At 38.0% G+C, this 18,176-nt stretch overlaps 4 protein-coding genes across 4 annotated transcripts; 3 read left to right on the top strand and 1 right to left on the bottom strand.

Moving 5' to 3' along the window:
- The first annotated feature begins 67 nt into the window (after window positions 1-67).
- On the top strand, window positions 68-1,199 carry LOC126602374 (NAD(P)H-quinone oxidoreductase subunit M, chloroplastic). The gene is made up of 2 exons (XM_050269220.1): window positions 68-553; window positions 942-1,199. Exons 1-2 carry the CDS (start codon window positions 116-118, stop codon window positions 1,128-1,130), a joined length of 627 nt encoding a protein of 208 aa, XP_050125177.1. The 5' UTR covers window positions 68-115; the 3' UTR covers window positions 1,131-1,199.
- LOC126602373 (uncharacterized) lies at window positions 1,081-4,842 on the bottom strand. Its single transcript, XM_050269219.1, has 5 exons — window positions 4,679-4,842; window positions 2,883-4,225; window positions 2,447-2,678; window positions 1,960-2,042; window positions 1,081-1,547 (listed from the first exon to the last, which is right to left on the bottom strand). The coding sequence occupies exons 2-5, from the start codon at window positions 4,137-4,139 to the stop codon at window positions 1,428-1,430; spliced, it is 1,692 nt and encodes a 563-aa protein (XP_050125176.1). The 5' UTR covers window positions 4,140-4,225; window positions 4,679-4,842; the 3' UTR covers window positions 1,081-1,427.
- Window positions 4,843-7,178: 2,336 nt separating this feature from the next.
- LOC126604195 (UDP-sugar pyrophosphorylase) lies at window positions 7,179-15,191 on the top strand. Its single transcript, XM_050271346.1, has 17 exons — window positions 7,179-7,565; window positions 7,662-7,766; window positions 8,212-8,328; window positions 8,554-8,694; window positions 9,320-9,419; window positions 9,801-9,928; window positions 10,005-10,076; window positions 10,204-10,268; window positions 10,697-10,757; window positions 10,860-10,977; window positions 11,550-11,674; window positions 12,071-12,147; window positions 12,959-13,064; window positions 13,305-13,364; window positions 13,549-13,629; window positions 14,157-14,396; window positions 14,885-15,191. The coding sequence occupies exons 1-17, from the start codon at window positions 7,461-7,463 to the stop codon at window positions 15,017-15,019; spliced, it is 1,836 nt and encodes a 611-aa protein (XP_050127303.1). The 5' UTR covers window positions 7,179-7,460; the 3' UTR covers window positions 15,020-15,191.
- A 1,254-nt stretch (window positions 15,192-16,445) lies between these two features.
- Window positions 16,446-17,222, top strand: LOC126604196 (probable calcium-binding protein CML44). Its single transcript, XM_050271348.1, has one exon. It carries the CDS (start codon window positions 16,590-16,592, stop codon window positions 17,109-17,111), a length of 522 nt encoding a protein of 173 aa, XP_050127305.1. The 5' UTR covers window positions 16,446-16,589; the 3' UTR covers window positions 17,112-17,222.
- Window positions 17,223-18,176: the final 954 nt, after the last annotated feature.

The raw sequence follows: 18,176 nt of genomic DNA, 5'->3' as shown, positions 1-18,176 counted from the left end.
GGGCCTCCCACAATTTCGCAAAAGTTGGAGCACGCAAAAGCAAAATCATTTCTTCACTTAAACCACATAATATAAAAATTGAACAATTTGGCCCGTAGCCTATTTGCATTCAGCCATGGCAGCAACAATGGCAAAGTTTCCACTCTTGGGCTATTTTGGAGGCAAAAAACAGCTCCAAAAAAGAAGGGATTTCTCCATAGCAGCTCAGCAGTCACAAGTCCAAGAGTCGCAAGAGAAAGCAGAGGAGGAGAGAGAGAGTGTGAGGACAGAGAAAGTGCTGGGAACGGGAGGCACACCACTGAGGCCGGTGGAGAAGCAGGTGAACGTGGAGAGCAAGAACATGGGGAGGGAGTACGGTGGGGATTGGCTGAGCAGTGCCACGAGGCACGTCAGGATCTACGCAGCTTACATTGACCCAGAGACATGTGCCTTCGACCAGACTCAGATGGATAAGCTTACTATTATTCTGGACCCCACCAATGAGTTTGTGTGGACTTCTGAGTCCTGCAACAAGGTCTACTCGTACTTCCAAGAGCTTGTGGATCACTATGAGGTAAGAGAAGCTTTGATTTTGAGTCCATTGAAAATCCATTTGGCGTTCATTCATGGAATGTTTGATGTGTGGTTACTCATTTATATCTGTATCGTGTTTGTGTTAACGCAAAAGTGAATCAACACACAAAACGATATCAAGACAATAACTTAAACCGTACAAAAATTGATCAACAATGCATGTCAAGCTAGCAAAGATTTCCGTAATTTTTTTTTTTAGCTATAGGTTGTAAATATGATCACAAACATTAGGTTGGAGCGTATCCCTCTTTCCTTTGCCTTAAATTCAACCGTACAGAAAGACCACGTTTCTTACATTTGAAGTTGTAACTAGGGTTTCAATGTCTTGTTTCTTGTTGAGACATTACCATTTCTATGTGAAAAATCAGGGAGCTCCATTGACAGAGTACACTCTCCGTCTGATCGGATCGGACATCGAGCACTACATAAGGAAGCTGCTATACGATGGGGAAATAAAGTACAACATGGATGCCAGAGTCCTCAATTTCAGCATGGGCAAGCCTCGCATGATGTTCAATAACAATGACATTCAACCTCAAGATGTACAACAGTCATAAGATTTCAACACACTGGCTGTAAACAGATGGTGAATATTTATATTAATTCGATTCTGATACGTTAATTTCTTCCCTTGCATATATCTGAGGGAGGGAGGGAGGGAGGGAGGGAGGGAGGGAGGGTGGGAGGGGGAGTCGAATACGATTTTAACATATGGTTAGTATTTTCTACTGCAAAAGTGGGAAAAGTTCCTAAACCACAGCCTATTTTAAACCCTAACTATCTTCACACTAAAATCTTACCAATGCACTCGTCAAACTTGTTTCCATCGGAATCTGAAGACGGTGCATGAACTCTTACTTGCGTTTGCCTTCAAGTCCCCTTTCTGTAAGTCCAGTCTTCTTATCAGATGGTGGCAGCACTTTCAAACAGGACGAGTCGTTCCAAGGACAGAAGCTTTCATCTTGGGCCACATTCTAGCAAAAATATACAATAATTACAGAAATTGGAAGACCGTTACTAGACGTGAATCCAATACCCATCAGCTGGGATGCACATGTACGCAACACTGGCCCTCACATGCAAAGTAAGGCGTGCAAAAGTCATACACCATCACAGAAACAACAATGTAAAGGCATGCCAACGTGTGATTTTACCAACACAGAAACAACAATGTAAAGGCATGTCAACATGTGCTTTTACCATGTGCGGGAGTGTACATGATACCAAATGAAATACCTCCAGTCTTAAAACAGAAGTCTATTTCAATATAGGTATCGATAACTGATCAATCCCAACAATAATGAAATCAGTATATCGCTCGACTAAATGTTAACTAGCAATAAGATAACCCTAGTATCATACAACAAAACTCAAAAAACAGCTAACCTTCAGCCAGTAGAAAAATCCCCGCAAGAGATTCAAAACTCTAGGGCGGTCACCGCGAGCTGCCGTAATCTTTCTTTTCAGAACTGCAAGGTTTGAAAACAAAATAATTAAAATAAAATACAATCAAATCGAAAGGTTACAAACAGTATAAAGAAAAAGGATCTAAATCCTTGTACTTTTGGTAAGGAACAAATTATAGACTCGATGTCTGCTTCAGTTCATCTAACTGTTCTAACACAAATACAGGCGGTGTCACATACAAAATCCTTCCTAAATATGAGAGAATCGGCAGCCACAAATCTCAATAAAACATTATCTCAACCTACTTTCATTCAACAAATTGATCATTTAAGCTTTAGAACTTCTAGCTGATCTATATCTTGTTTTAAAATTCAATTCAGACAAACAGGAAAAAAAAAATGTTGAACGACAAATAACAGTAAATTATGCTATGCTCCTTTACTCATGCATAATAAAGAAAACCAACCTATGTGCTGTTTTAGATATGAACGTGCGAGTTTCCCCTCAACTGGACAGGTTATTGTTCTACCGCGCAGATTTCTGTTGTGCTCTAATGGCTTTTGGTGAGTTGCTTCTTTCAAGAGGCTTCTGTACTCTTCATGGTCATAAGGCCTGGTAAGAATATCCATAAGCCCCTTCCTAAACTGCGAATGACTTGCATCACGAGTTTTAACGCACCGCCCACTGTCTGCATCCACCTATTAATTTGCAAAGCATTGACAACAACCAGCAAAAGACAAATTTCAGATACTACGAATCAATAAAATCACTCACATACAGACGTATATGTACTTGCACAAATGCTCATCTGTTATGTGTCTCTGTGTGCGTGTGTATGTGTATGCATGTAAAGCATAAAATAGAAAAAACAAACCAAAGCTGAAACGGGGGAAGATACATACAGCTGTAAATGAGGTAAAACTTCCATTTGGAGGTGAACTCTCTCCATCATCACCAAGTATCACCGGTCTACCATTTGGAGGTGAATATACCATTTTCCCATCATCAAACTGTAGACAACTTAAAAGCTTTGTGTAGTCCTCATCTTCTAATCCGCGCTTGCATCCTTGTTTGGCAAACCAGAGATCCGCCACATGAGTTCTTTTTACAGGGCACTCCTTTGTGCTACCTTTAGCAGCTTTCTCATTTGCACATCCTTGCATGGTAAAATGAACAGCCTCCACAGGGGGTGTTTTCAAAGGACACTCCCGTGTGCTACCATTTGCAGCTTTCTCATTTACATTCTTCTTCTTCTTCTTCTTCTTCATCGAGCTCTTTTCCAGAATTGCCCTGTTTTCTTTCCTCATATCATACTTAACAGTTCTTGGGCTCGCAGTCACTTCTTTATACACAGGAAGAGCAGAATTTTTAGGGCAATTTGTGCATTTTCTCTTCGTACCCCTCCTTAAAGTGCTTTGAATATCAGGCTTCTCTTTCACCTGAGATTTTTTAAATGTTTCAGGGGTGTCAAAATCGGGCCCGTTAAGTATCTCATTTTCTTGTTCATACTTGATCACTACAGATTTCCCATTATCTCCAACAGCTTCCAACACATAAGACTTTCCATCTTGCCTCAACTTTTCTAAGAATATCTTATACTGAGGATCCTCATCATCAAGACTATCATCCAGAGACTGAATGTTTTCATCACCATCATCCGCATACCTACTGTTTACATGGACATCATCATCATCATCATAACCATCATCCACAGACCTATTGTTTGTGAAGGACTTTCCACCTTTTGTCAATTTATCCAAGAGTATCTTATGATCAGGATCCTCATCATCACCACCATCAACACCAACATCCAAACACCTTACCTCAACGCTGTGATCGCCATCATCCACAGACCTATCATTTACATTGTCATCACCACCATTCCGATCATCCACCCATCTATTGTCAAAATAATCAACATCACTGCCATGATCAGCTAAAGAACTCAAGAATGTCTCATAATCCTCATCCGGTATCAGTTCTTCAACTTGAGTACTGCACTTTCTTCTTTTCTTGGTGGCATTGCCGCAGGAATTGGGCTCAAATATCCTATCGGCCACACGCTCTCTCTTCCCCCGCCTCACTGATCCCTTACCCATACCGTCCTCAAAATCCTTCTTTAAACTGTTGAGCTCTCTTATCAATGTAGTTGGCGCCATTTAGCAACAACCAGCTACCAGCACACAAATACAAAAACCCCTCTTTTGTCTCTCAAACTATTTCTGCATTACCAAGCTTCTGTTTTCTGAAAACGCAGAAAAAACAAGAACAAACCAAAAGAAAATCAAAATCATTAAAGCAGAAACCAGAACATGAATTGTGAGTCTGTGACCTACAATTCTTTAACGTCAATGGAAGAGAGAACCCCTGTTTGGTTCCTGAGAAAATGCAGGAAAAGAAAAAACACTGAAAGATCCCAATTCCTACACTTTCTTTGAACAAAAAAAACCCACCAACAAAAAACCTTAAGTAAGCAAGTATAGGACTTTCAGAATTTTCGTGGGTTTTCTCAGGAAACAAACAAAGGAAAAACCAATCAAGAACCAATTTTTACACTTTCTTTGAGAAAATTAACGAAAACCCAACATCTGTGAGACTCAAACAAACATACAAATAGACTTTAAAATTGGCAGAATAATTCCTCAAAAAAAAATGCAGAATAATAAAATCGTTAAATCGTTGGGGTGTTGGTTCTTACCTCGTTGGAAGAATTTGAAAGCCGAAGAGTTAACAGATAGAGAAGGCTAGGAGGCGACACAACCGAAGACACAACTCAAAACGAGATGCAAAGACTTGTGTCCTGAGCCTTGGGGACTGACTTTCGACTGATCACTTGAGTCTTGACCAGACAAAAACACTTCGACTGACCCTTGCACAATTTTTATTTTTTATTACTAAAAAGATATGATACAAGTTTTAATCAAATTTACAAATTATATAACATGTCACTAATAGCAAATAAATACGTTAATTAACGCTTAAATAATAATTCAATCATCAATAATTTAACATCCCACATCGTCCAGGGAGTGAATCAGGTAAGCCTTATATGTATATTCTCATATTTACCTGGTACGAGGTATTTTGGGAACTCAGTAGCTTCGGGTTCCATCGGAACTTCAAAGATAAACGAGTTCAGGCGAGAGCATTCCCAAGATAGGTGACCCACTGGAAAGTTCTCAAAAACAAAACCGTGAGGGTGTGGTTGGTGCGCAAAGCAGACAATATCGTGTCACGGCGGAATTGAGTCCGGTATGTGGTGGGGGCCCAAGCGGGGTTGTGACAATTTGGTATCAGAGCCAATCATTGGCCGAAAATGTGACGACGAGGACGTCGAGCCCCTAAGGTGGGTGAATTGTAACATCCCACATCGCCCAGGGGAATGGATCTTGTAAGTCTTATATGTATATTCTCATCTCTACCTAGCACGTTCCCTTTTGGGAACTCATTAGCTTCGGGCGAGAGCATTCCCTTGATAGGTGATCCATTGGGAAATTCTCGTGTTCCCATGATAGGTGACCCATTGGGAAGTTCTTGTGTGAGTTCCCAGAAACAAAACCGTGAGGGCGTGGTCAGGGCCCAAAGCGGACAATATCGTGCTACGGCGAAGTCGAGCTCGGGATGTGATGGGGGCTCGGACCGAGATGAGACAAATAACCACATTATTTAATTTAAAAAAATTAATCTCTCTAACATTATTCTTACAAAAATATTACACACATGTATGTCTCACAATTTTAGGATGTCTTTTTGTTTTTGGCTAAAGAATCCCTATTTTCTTTTTAAATTCCACTATTAATTACAATTTTTTTAGCAGGAAAATGTACATTCACTTTTTCTAAACGAAGAAGTACATAGCGAAGCAAATATTGAGAATGAGATTATGGTATGCGATGATTGATAAGATACCAAATGTTTGCTTTCGCTTGTGCCTGTTTAGTTATCTATTTTATAAATTTAAATACGAAACTTAATGAATTATATGATGTCAATCGTGTATTGATGATTAAACTAATTTTTTACTAGTACTAAAATTTTAACCTCATTGTCACTCTTAGTCTCACTTGCACTTTCAAAGTTTCTATATGCACCAATGTGGTCATGCACTATTAGGCTTAAGCCTCAAGTAATGATGGGGCAACACCAACCAAAAAATCAAATGAGTTAAGAGTCCAAACTGAACAGAACCAATCGAACCGAAAAGGTATTATATCAAAGCATATATTTAACTCGATTTAGAGGAGAATTGTGTTGATAAAGAAATTTAAGATGCGAATAAGATATAGAGGTACAATTATACGCTTGGAACAATTCTTTATCCTATGTGAGCATAGAATCATGGAGATTTATGTATATGGATATTCATCACTCATCATCTTTCAGACAACTGGTGATTGAAAAACTAATGAATTAGAATGATATTATACACACATTTTTTTACCTTTCACACATTTCTCTTAATTTTCGGTTGTCAGATCTAAAATAATTGAAGAACACCAAAAACATAAATTATCAGGCGGTATGTGAGAGATCCAAAAATTTTTATTGTGAATTACACCATCCATGAATTATTCTTTGTTGCAACTTCAAGCGGGAGACAATATAACGATTGAAACAATGTAAAGGAGAGTTGAAAAGATTTTCATGAATTTTTTATTTTAGTTTTTATTTTAAGGAGAAGTGAAGAGATTCTTAGGTGATGATATGCTTAAAGAATATGCTTATTGGATGGATGGAGAATATTACCAACTGGCAAGTAACGGAGACAAAGATCGACCATCTTCAAAGTTGAATTGAGAGAACCTTCCACTTCACTTTAATAAATGGTTGTTGTTTCCATGTCCGAGGTTACCAACTTAGCTAAGTCATTGTCAAGTTCAATGTTTGGTCTCTGACCATAGGAAATTTTGGTACACACCCATTCAGAAAATCTGCATTTGAATTAAAGTACACTACGTAATCTAGATGATAAGTACGTTAGCTCATCTTTAATCGTGAAAAGTTAAATCGTTTTTACGCCCCACGATTGCAAATAGGCTAACGAAATAAAATAATTTAAGAGCAGGTTTGGAAAGTAAGACGATTTTATCAACTAACTATACTTTTGTACGACACATCGAGAATGTGCTTTCTAAAGCAAACCATCAAATTTCGAACAAATCCTTTTTACCAAAAAAATTTTGAACAAATCCGGCGGCCGAGAACGACGGCGTGAAACCGACGCCCACGTCCACAAAGCACACAGCCAGACACGCCACGCAAACAGTGGGCCCGAAATTAACTAACGTTTTTCGCGACCCGCATCATCAATTTAACCGCCTAACTCATATCACATACTCCGTTTCTCTGTACGCAACCAGCACCTTCCCCCACAACCCCAGATTCCTCCCACTGTTCATCACTCTCCCTGCGGACTTTCGTCGAACACACAGCGGCCTTCCACCGCCGCAATCGTATCTCCGCTCTGCGCCACGGCAACAATGGCCTCCGTGCTCGATTCCGCCACCGAAAAGCTTGCCAGCCTCGACATCGGCGGTTCCGCGCCAAATCTGCAGAAGAACCTCCACCTTCTGAGCACTGAACAGGTGAGTACGCAATTGTGATTTCTGCGAACAATTTGATTTTTTTATTTTTTTATTTTTTTGATGTGGGTTTGATCGGAACTGCTGGTGGAGTTGCAGATTGAGTTGGCGAAGATCATTTTGGAGACGGGGCAGAGTCATTTGTTCGAGCATTGGGCGGAGCCTGGCGTCGACGACGAGGAAAAGAAAGCTTTTTTCGATCAGGTTTGGTGGTTTTTTTTGTATCAATTTGCTAAAGATTTTTCTTTTCTTTCCCGGATCTGAGATTGGATCCAAGTCACGGTTGGGTACTGTTTAATATCAGTTGGAGTGACAGATATCGTAAGAGAAATTTAATAACATTGAAGGATTATTTTCTGCATAATATTGTTATGATATTGGGTTCTTAGAGAAATATTTGTTCAGTAAATTTGAAAAAACACCGTGATAAGTATAGTTTTATGAAAAGAAAAAAAACACTTTTAAGAGTTTAATTGGGGAAATTAAACTCGCGGCTAGCCACTTGTCATGTTCTAAATGATTATTAGTTGTGAAATTCCTTTGGTTTTTATCCTTTTCTAAAGTCATGTTATGAAGGGCAGTCTATGTGGAAAGCCTTCTTTTTTTCCTTTCCCTTTTATCTTTTTGTCTGACTGCAAATTCGCTACAGGTGAGCCGGCTCAATTCAAGTTATCCAGGGGGTTTGGCATCTTATATGAAAACAGCTAGAGAACTCCTAGCTGAATCAAAAGCTGGAAAGAATCCATTTGATGGTTTCACACCTTCGGTAAGTGTATATTGGTGAATGTGTAGAAATTATGTGATAACATATTAACATGTACTATATTGGATAAAGTTTATAATTCTGGATAATTTGTATAAAACCATCCATCCATATGGCTTCAGTTGATGTCACTGTACTATTAATTTTGTTTTGAGAATATTTGATGATCTAATGATTTTTCACCGATATAAAGCTTGAAACAGTGATACTTGAGAAATGACTTTTCAGGTTCCAACAGGTGAGTCCTTGAATTTTGGCGATGATAGCTTTATCAGTTTTGAGGAGTCAGGTGTTAAAGAAGCTCGTAAAGCTGCATTTGTTCTTGTTGCTGGTGGGCTTGGGGAACGCCTGGGATACAATGGAATTAAGGTTTATAATTTACTACCCTTCATGGTCACTTAGTTTTCTATGAATTTCAAAATTTTCAAGTGCATATCATCTATCAAGATTCAAGACAACTTATCATAATTTTAAACCAATAATTGCTGACGGCTTTACCCGTCCTCTCCTCACTGTCTTCATTACCCCACTATGTAGCCTCACGTATCTTCTCCTTGACTTGCATTTTTAAATGCTGTATCTTCCTCCTGAACCAAATGTCTTCTTAGTCAAGCAGCCCCTCCTTTTTTACATGGTTAGATTAGCTATCTGAATCATATGCTCGTTGGTGCTCTTTATATTTCTCATCTATCTTTGGCAATGGGATTCTCGAGGTTTGGTAAGTTAATCTTGGGGACATATTTCTCAACCAAATATTTCCATAACATTAGCCATTGTTGGTCTGTGGCCACACTAGAGCATTTTCTATGATTATATCAGGCATTTTATCTGCTAAATTAGCATGCAATTATTCTTACTTGGTGGATCCATGCAAGTGCCTTAATGTGAAAGCGTACCTTCTTGCTCATTCGAAAAAACTTCAAATTATTGATGTGTATGATAATGTAATCCCTATTGATTAAACTTGTTTACCCTATTGTTTTACATTGTGCAGGTGGCTCTTCCCAGAGAGATCACCACAGGAACATGCTTTTTACAGTATTATATTGAATCAATTCTGGCTCTTCAAGATGCTAGCTCTAAACTTGCATCAGGTTTGTTACTGGCTAAGTATCACATGATTTGTGGTTAAAGTTTGTAGGATGCTAGTGCTACCTTAAGAGCTATGATGTCCTTTTTCCTTTTCTATGTTTTAGCATATTTTGAATATGAAATACAAGTTTTTCAAAATCCAATGTCCACCTAGAGTTTGTATGAGAGCAGCATTATCGGACTAGTGATACAGGGTTCTATAGTTGAACCTTCTCTCTTTGCGTTAAGGTTTAGGATATAGGGTTCAGAGTGGTTGGGCTTTTAATTAGGAAGGGCAGTTAGTTATCGTTAGGTCCTTGTCTAAGAATTCACTGTGAAGGCGATTGTTGTGTTAAGTTTTTCGTCTTCTCAATCATAGCTAATATATCTTCCAAAATTTGTAGGTGAAAGGCAAACACGAATTCCTTTTGTTATAATGACATCAGATGATACACATTCTCGTACACTAGAGCTTTTGGAGTCAAATTCATATTTTGGAATGGAACCTAGTCAAGTCAAGCTTTTAAAGCAGGTACATAATGGTCATTACTGCTTTGCTGAAGAGAGTTCATTGAAGATGGTGTATGAATTTCTCTACAATGTTGCAGGAAAAAGTTGCATGCTTAGATGATAATGATGCCAGGCTTGCAGTTGACCCACGTAACAAGTACAGGATTCAGGTAACAATTACTTATATTTTTAATTAATTACCATATGTTGGGTCAATAAAGATCTAAGAACTTTGTAATCGCTTTTTCCATGAATTTTAAGTTTGTCTGGTTTCTCTTTCCTTTCTCTTTTTGGTAGACCAAGCCTCATGGGCATGGTGATGTGCATTCGCTACTCTACTCAAGTGGCCTTCTAAAAGTTTGGTACGTCATGTCACTTGAATATTTACCTAATTTATGGAATCTGTTTGTGTGTGTATAACTTCCTTTCTATGGTTTTACTTAATGTAAATGCTGATTGGTCCTCTGGATTCATAAGGTCATGACATATATGGTAATTGATCTTCTATATGTGCTCAAAGAATGGCTGTGGAGTGGTTGAGCCTCTTGCAAACATTCTGTTCTTTCGTACTTTTAAGCCGCGAAATATTCCCCGACTGATGATTACCTGATGAGATAAAAGATTAAAGACAATGCTACATTACTTCTAAAATATTAATTTCATTTTCAAACTTTAGTTTGGCTGAAGTTGCTTGTTAGAAACTTGAAAGGTTCTGCAAGTATGACCTTTCTATAAATGCCTTGACAATCTTCACTTTCATGATATATGATAGTATTTTATCATTTTACAGGCATGATGCTGGTTTGAGATGGGTTTTGTTCTTCCAAGATACAAATGGACTTCTATTCAATGTTAGTTGCTTTGCCGGTTTTGTCTACATTTTCTACTAATTTGAGGGGTTGTTATCAGATGTGCAGTCAGAAGCCTATCTCCTTATGCCTCTTGTTTTGTAGGCAATCCCAGCGGCCTTGGGTGTCAGTGCTACCAGAGAATACCATGTTAATTCCCTAGCCGTTCCGCGCAAAGCAAAAGAAGCGATTGGAGGAATTACCCGACTTACTCATGCTGATGGTATGTAACACGGTTCCTTGTCCTTATAAATGCTATAAGATATATCATTATAACCTCTTTTTAGGTTTGGAATTGCTTAACTCCTGTGATGGCAGTCATTCTCTGAAAGATTTTTCAAGTGACTTTGATTGTATTCTGAGTCAATCTTTTCCAATTCACTTTTAATTTACTCCCTACTTATGGATTTAAGCCAGTGGTTTATGAACTTGTTTCCATATTTAAGATGAATGAACTATTGTTGCTGATTTTTTTCTGTGGGATTCCTTTTTCTTTTTGGATACACAAACTTCTTAGTTTTGTTATACCTAAATAGAAAATCAGGACTTGGTTCACCTGTTGCTTCTCATGATAGAGACATTACCATATCCAAACAATAGAAATTAAGGTTTTTGTCACTTGTCTTTCACATCACATGTCATGTAGCAGGAATTTGTCGGATGGGGATATGTAAGTATGGCATTGTAGATATCTTCAATCTACACTGTTATGCTTTCTGAAATTTTAGTCTCACAGTCCTTTGTTTCTTTATAAACCATGACACATAATGTCTTCAACCGCAAAACTTGCTTCAGGGAGGTCGATGGTGATCAATGTGGAGTACAACCAGCTTGATCCTCTGCTTAGAGCAACAGGATATCCTGATGGTGATGTCAATAATGAGACTGGCTATTCTCCATTCCCGGGGAATATCAACCAGGTAATCTTCTGGCACAAATTTTCCTTCCTCCCCTTCACCCCTTCCAAAAATAAATATGCTTTCTAGCCACCAGTAGTTTTATCAAGTTCATGGTTTTAGCTTAGAGAGAGGTATCATAATTCAATCCTCAACATAAATAGTGTTGCTGTTGAATATACTGCATGAAGAACTGGTAAACGAGAAGTGGGAAAAAGATACTATGAACAATAAATTAATAAAAGATAGAAATTTCCATATACATTAATATGAGAAATTGTTGTGATTTTCAACTAATGTTTTTAATGGATGTGTCCTTGAGTTCAATATATTTTTTGATATCACAACAATTGGAGTAAGACTGATACTGACCAAATTTGTCTTACAAATGAAACTTCTGTGCTGATTTATTCATTGCAGTTAATTTTGGAACTTGGTTCATACATTGAGGAGCTCACAAAAACAGGTGGTGCCATAAAGGAGTTTGTTAATCCAAAGTAAATCTTCCCTTGATTAGACTTCTAATTTTTTTGTTGCTGGGGCTGTATTGTGGTTTGTTATTTTTGTGCATAAATCTTGTTTTCAAGAGATTATAAGTTTCTCATAACTTTCGAGAACTTTTCTTTTAGTTCTTGCAGTCACTAGGGCCATGGTAGTATAAAATATTAGCCTGGGTGGCTCTGCTGAGCATGTAGTGTAGCTATACTTCACCTTGAAAATTGATTGCCTGGCTTAGTCAAATAAGTCAGAGCCTGGAAGTTTTATATGTGTGGGAAACTGTTATCCACATGTGTGAAAAGGACTGTTTGGTCTTTAATTACTTGGCCTATAGAATGTCTAGTTATTAGGATCTTGCTCATCTCCATTTCTGTATCAGTGGAGAAGGCGGATGATAATCTGGATAATAAATTCTGCACAGGGTAGTGTGTGGCCTGCCCCTAATTCAAGGGGAAGCCACACCTTGGACAGCCTGGATTAAGTAACAAATCTCCATTTTCCATGCAAGAAGAGATGCTATTTATCCTTGGTAATAAAGTAATACATTTTATGTGCATATTTAATATGAGATCCTATTGATTATGGATTATAGGGCTGTATAAGAAGTTAGACTCAGCATTATAATTCAATCACTATGGAACTATTGCTCCAGAATCCAGAACTAAATACCTTTCCCATCTTTGTCTTGAGATGTATGATATACTTTTCATTTCTCTTACTCTAAAAGTACATGCTAGATTGCTAGTACAAGAGAATAGTGAGAATTGTTTTCCACTAATATCGTATCCGGTATTTCCCTTGTTGCTGTAGATATAAAGATGCTAGCAAGACTTCATTTAAGTCCTCAACTCGTTTAGAGTGTATGATGCAAGACTATCCAAAAACTTTGCCTCCATCTGCTAGGGTGGGATTCACGGTAATTATCCTTGTGGCCTGAGATTATGCCTTTAAGCCTTTTTATATGCATGGTCATTTTTTCCCCTTGTGCAAGATGGGTCCTGTCTTTTATTAAGACGAATAGCTTCAGCCCTCTCTCTCGCTTGAAAAAGGGAATAGCTTCTTCCCATGGCATCTTATCAAATTTTCAATTTTTTAAGTATTGCCACTATTGAGTCAAATGAAATAACAAGCTGTCATGTCACTGCTTACCGCTTAGGTAATGGAACCATGGCTTGCTTATGCACCTGTGAAGAACAACCCTGAGGATGCTGCTAAGGTATGTATAATTAGTGCCCCTTGAGTTATTTCCAGTGTTTCATTTATGTCATATGACAACTCAGCCAAATTTAATAAAAAATTTAAAGTATGGTGCTATATCATCCTCTTCTCATAGCAGGTTGTGGTCTTTGGTGTTGCTGGTTTGATTTTCTTACTAATTTTATGCTTGAATTTAACTGAAGTTACCAAAGGGAAATCCATATCATAGTGCAACTTCTGGAGAAATGCTCGTTTATCGTGCGAACAGCCTAATTCTCAGAAAGGTAATTGTATTAAGATAGTATTTTAATTCAACACCGTGATGCTAAGCTTTCTTTTGTTGTTATACCACACCCACATGTTTCTGAATAAATTATGCCTGACTTTGCCTGGAATAGACGGAGGATGCTGCATTAGCTTTTTATAAGAGTCAATTTGATCTTCTTCCCCAGGGATCCGAGGGCCCAGTATGCTACTTAGAATTTAGTTATGGCCATACTATCATCCTCGGTGTACGATTATAATCACCTTAGAAGATAAAACCATTATTAACCTGTCCTTCACAACAACCCAACAGAGGGGACCCTCCCCAATTGAATCATCATGAGATAAAATCTCAAATCACTAATTCGTCTGAAATTTTTGTTATTTTGTCTTTTTTTATTCAGTCGCTACAAGATAACCTAGGGAAAGTTTAAGGATGTTTTGTGATTTCTGAAAACCCGGTCTGGAGATGTTGAGCTGCCTTTATCACTATCTCTCTCCCTCTGTCACAGTCTGAATTTTTGTGTTTTACTTTTATGCTTCCCAGGCCGGAATCGGAGTATCTGATCCAGAACAACAGGTGATCAGCGGCCAAGAAGTAGAAGTGTGGCCTCGTATCACATGGAAGCCAAAATGGGCTATCACTTTTACAGACATAAAAAGCAAAGTTCGTGGAAGCTGCTCAATTTCTCAGAGGTCTACATTGGTAATCAAAGGCCGGAATGTCTTTATCAATTCTCTCTCCTTGGATGGGGCGCTTGTTATTGACCCAGTTGATGACGCAGAGGTATGTCGAAAATGGAAAATTTTGCTATGAGAGTTGCAAATTGGCAAACTTTAGTTCTTTTTAGAATATATATTACTTGCGAGTTCTAACTATAGATAAATCATGAACTCGTCCAGTGCATCTAATCCGAACATGCCAAAAATATCATTACCGTTAGCAAATCTCCTAGTCCATGCTAGTTTCCCAAACTTCCCATATCGTATGATCTACTCTGCAAATTTTATTGTTTTCTGCAACTCAAGTTTGTGATGATCAAAAGCACAACTCTCACTATGGACCCCTATTCACATCCTCGGAGTTTCTTCGATCCTTAGTCATCTCGCGTATTTTCACTTTTTGGCATCAGTACGTATAGGTGGATTAACATTTGCAACATAATACGGGAATTTTAATTAACAGAGAAGGAAGTTGTTTTAGTACGTTGGAGGTTGCATACTTTAAGGGCGGGTGATTCCATATTTTGTTACAACAGTTTTGCCTTTCGACAGGTAAAAGTGGAGGGCTCGGTCGTAAACAAGGGTTGGGTCCTCGAACACGCCGATTGCAAAGATCAGTCGGTACCCGAGGAACTGAGAACAAGGGGCTTCAGAATCAACAAGATTGAAGAGCTGGAGAAGAAGTGAAGAAACGTCTTCTAAGCTGAATTCGTTGGGTCTTTCAGGTGAAAGCCTTTTCTTTTTTTCTTTTTTTCTTTTTTTTTTTTCTGCTTCTGTCTTTATGTTATTCGTGTTAGGGCCACAAATAATGTATTTTCTTTTAATTTGGTTAAAATTATTATTTGATTTTCTTTTTAAATGTGGTTTTTGGCAAGACCTGAATTAGGTTTTTGTGTTGGTTACGTGATTCCCAATCTTAAATTCCGTACCTCCCTCCTCGTGCCGTTCTAGAATTTGTCTTCTCTCCTCTTTTATTCTCGTTGTTATTAAGATGGTCACCCAACTTTTTAATTGGGTTGTTTGGGAAAAATATATTTGAGTCTAAAGTCACACCGCCCTGTTGTGTTATTGATTCAGGTTTTATATATGATGATTGATAATATCATGTAACAATGTGATAACCGCGTTGAGAACGAATGGTAGATTTTGGGAGTTTCTAGAATGGTCACCGATCGGTGGCATTTAGTCCTCTGTTTTCTATACAAATATTTCTTTGGGCGGTTATGGATTGTAGCTCAATTATGATGCCACGTTAGGTTTTTCTGCGAACCCTATTTTGGTGTGGTCTGTAAAATTCGTCCTTTTTCTGCATTTTATACAAATACAAGCAATATTAAGAAAGAGAAAATTGCTCTTAAATCTTTGAGTTTACAACAAATGTTTTTAATTACTTAAATCATAAGTTGGTTTTTTTTTTTGTTTCCAAACTTATTTTATGAAGTTTTTAGTTCGGGCCCGCCTGATCGGATTAGCTCACCTCTAACTACCACAAAAACCATGTGTCTCCTCTTCATCAAGTCTCACTTTTCAGAAAATCTACTTAATATTTTTTTTAAATAAAAGAACAAATTCTGACCCAAAAAAAAAAAATTATTGAAAATAATATATTGTGAAGCAACATGATACACGAGTATAACCGTCCAGATGATTGCATTTTCTTCTCAACTAGATAGATGCCGCGCGTTTCTCGTTCACATAACACAAACATTAAACAATACAAAGGGTCACTATTTGCATACCAAAAACAAAATGAATAAGGTCCCTACGACCCTACCCATGATTTGGGACATGTTCCTTGACTTGTAGGTTTGTTTCTAATGGTATGTTGAATAAGATGAATTAATGGGAGATTTGAGATTTGATTTTTATGGACGACGAGTTCAATACCTAATTATTATCAATTTATCGTGTGATTTAACTTGAATCCTATATGTCCTAATGCACTAATATCCTCTTGAAGGCCCAATTTGAAGATGAAATAAAAGAACTCATAGATAATACAATTCCACTTGTTGGAGTAGTTGACAATCTACAGGTAATGGAATATGTGTACCATATAATATAGATGCATGTTGTTAGGAAACTTCGTGCCAATTCCTCTACAAATACAAGCCGTACAAGTCAAGGACAACCGATAGAACTTCCAATATTCCAACCCTATATATATAATGACTTGAAACATAGCCATTACACAGAGGTTCTCATATTTCATAACATTCAGTTCAATACTCGTATTGTATTTCTTTAGTCTTTTTGCATGACAACAATCTACATGATGTGTCCTCTAAGCACCAACGACTTGCACCGTATTTTCGAAAATCTCGACAAGAATGGAGACGGGCAAGTGAGTCTCGAGGAGCTCAATTGGCTCCTCGAGAGAATTGGCGTGCAATTCAGCCTGCACGAGCTCGAGTCCCTCTTGGGAAAACCGAGCCTTGACATCAACGAGTTCTTGTTCTTCTACAAGTCCATATCCATGCAGCAAGGTGACGCCAGTGGCGAAAATGAAGGCGGTGACATTCGTGAGGATGTCGGTGTTGATGGTCAGGAAGATGAAGATGAGAAGGACCTTGCGAAGGCATTCGGTGTGTTTGACTTGAACGGCGATGGCTTCATTTCTAGCGAGGAGCTTGAGAGCGTGCTGAGGAGATTAGGGGTTTTGGAGGAGAATAGCAGCCGGGACTGTAGAACCATGATTCGCGTGTTCGACACCAACTTGGACGGCCTGCTCGACTTTCAGGAATTCAAAACCATGATGTTCCAAAATACTATTTCTTAATTAATTCCCGTGCTCCCATTTACAACTTTTTGAAATTTAAAGTGCAAGTATTTTGCAGCCCCTGCCCAGCAATTCTTTATAATGATAAATGGTTGTTTTTTTTTCTTTTTCCATGCGATATTACTACTTTATTGCAAGTTAAATTTCAAGAAGTGAAAGTGTTTGAATTTGAAACACAATAGGTTGAAGACGAGTAAAAAAAATTTTCTTGTTAAACTCTCTCGAGCAAGGTATAGGTTATTAGGTCAGCATCATCCTTCTTCCTCTACCAATTGATGCTAGTATACATTGGTTGTTGGATGGGATCCATCAGCTTGTGATTTCAACTATCTAAACAATATAATCTACATTTATCAAAATAATATGCAATATAATCTGCACGTCACCCCTAAGTTCTCATATATATGGTCCCTAGCAAGTAGGGATGGGCAAATACTCATTGATTATGGATAACCGCGGTTACCCGCCAATTTAAATTAAACGGTTACAGTTATGGGTAACCGTTTAGATAAATAAACGGTTATGGATATAACCGTTTACCCGCGAAATTTAAATGGGCGGTTATGAGTATTAACCGTGGTTATAAACGGGTAACTGTTTACCCATTTATTTTATATATGTAAAACTAACACAAACCATGTTCTCGATCCAATAATACTTGACACCCAATAAATTAGTAAGGAATTCATCGGTTGCTACATGAATGATGATTCTCATCATCAAGGAATTCGCCAAATTAATTTAAATTCCTTGTGGGTAACCGTGAAATTGACAGAAATGCTTTGACAGAAATGTCTTCTAAACAATTTTTGTAACCCAATAATACTTAGCAAATGTTATTGTGAACACGAAAAATTCCTGAAACGAAAGAGACAAGAACAACGCGCACAAACAAATATTAAGTATTTGATGATTTTGGGTTACAATCTCTCTCTATTTTGATCCTCTGATTCGATCTCCGTAAGGTGTTGATTTGTGGATGTTTCGTTGATCCAAGGGCCGTCGGGGCTTGATATTGGATGAACTGTTGGAAGTTTCTTCAAAGGGCCGTGGACTTGATCTTTG

The sequence above is a fragment of the Malus sylvestris genome, chromosome 15, assembly GCF_916048215.2.
Source record: "Malus sylvestris chromosome 15, drMalSylv7.2, whole genome shotgun sequence".
Lineage (NCBI taxonomy): Eukaryota > Viridiplantae > Streptophyta > Magnoliopsida > Rosales > Rosaceae > Malus > Malus sylvestris.
The sequence above is the reverse complement of the archived record's forward strand: the minus strand, read 5'-3'. Positions and strand labels throughout refer to the sequence as shown.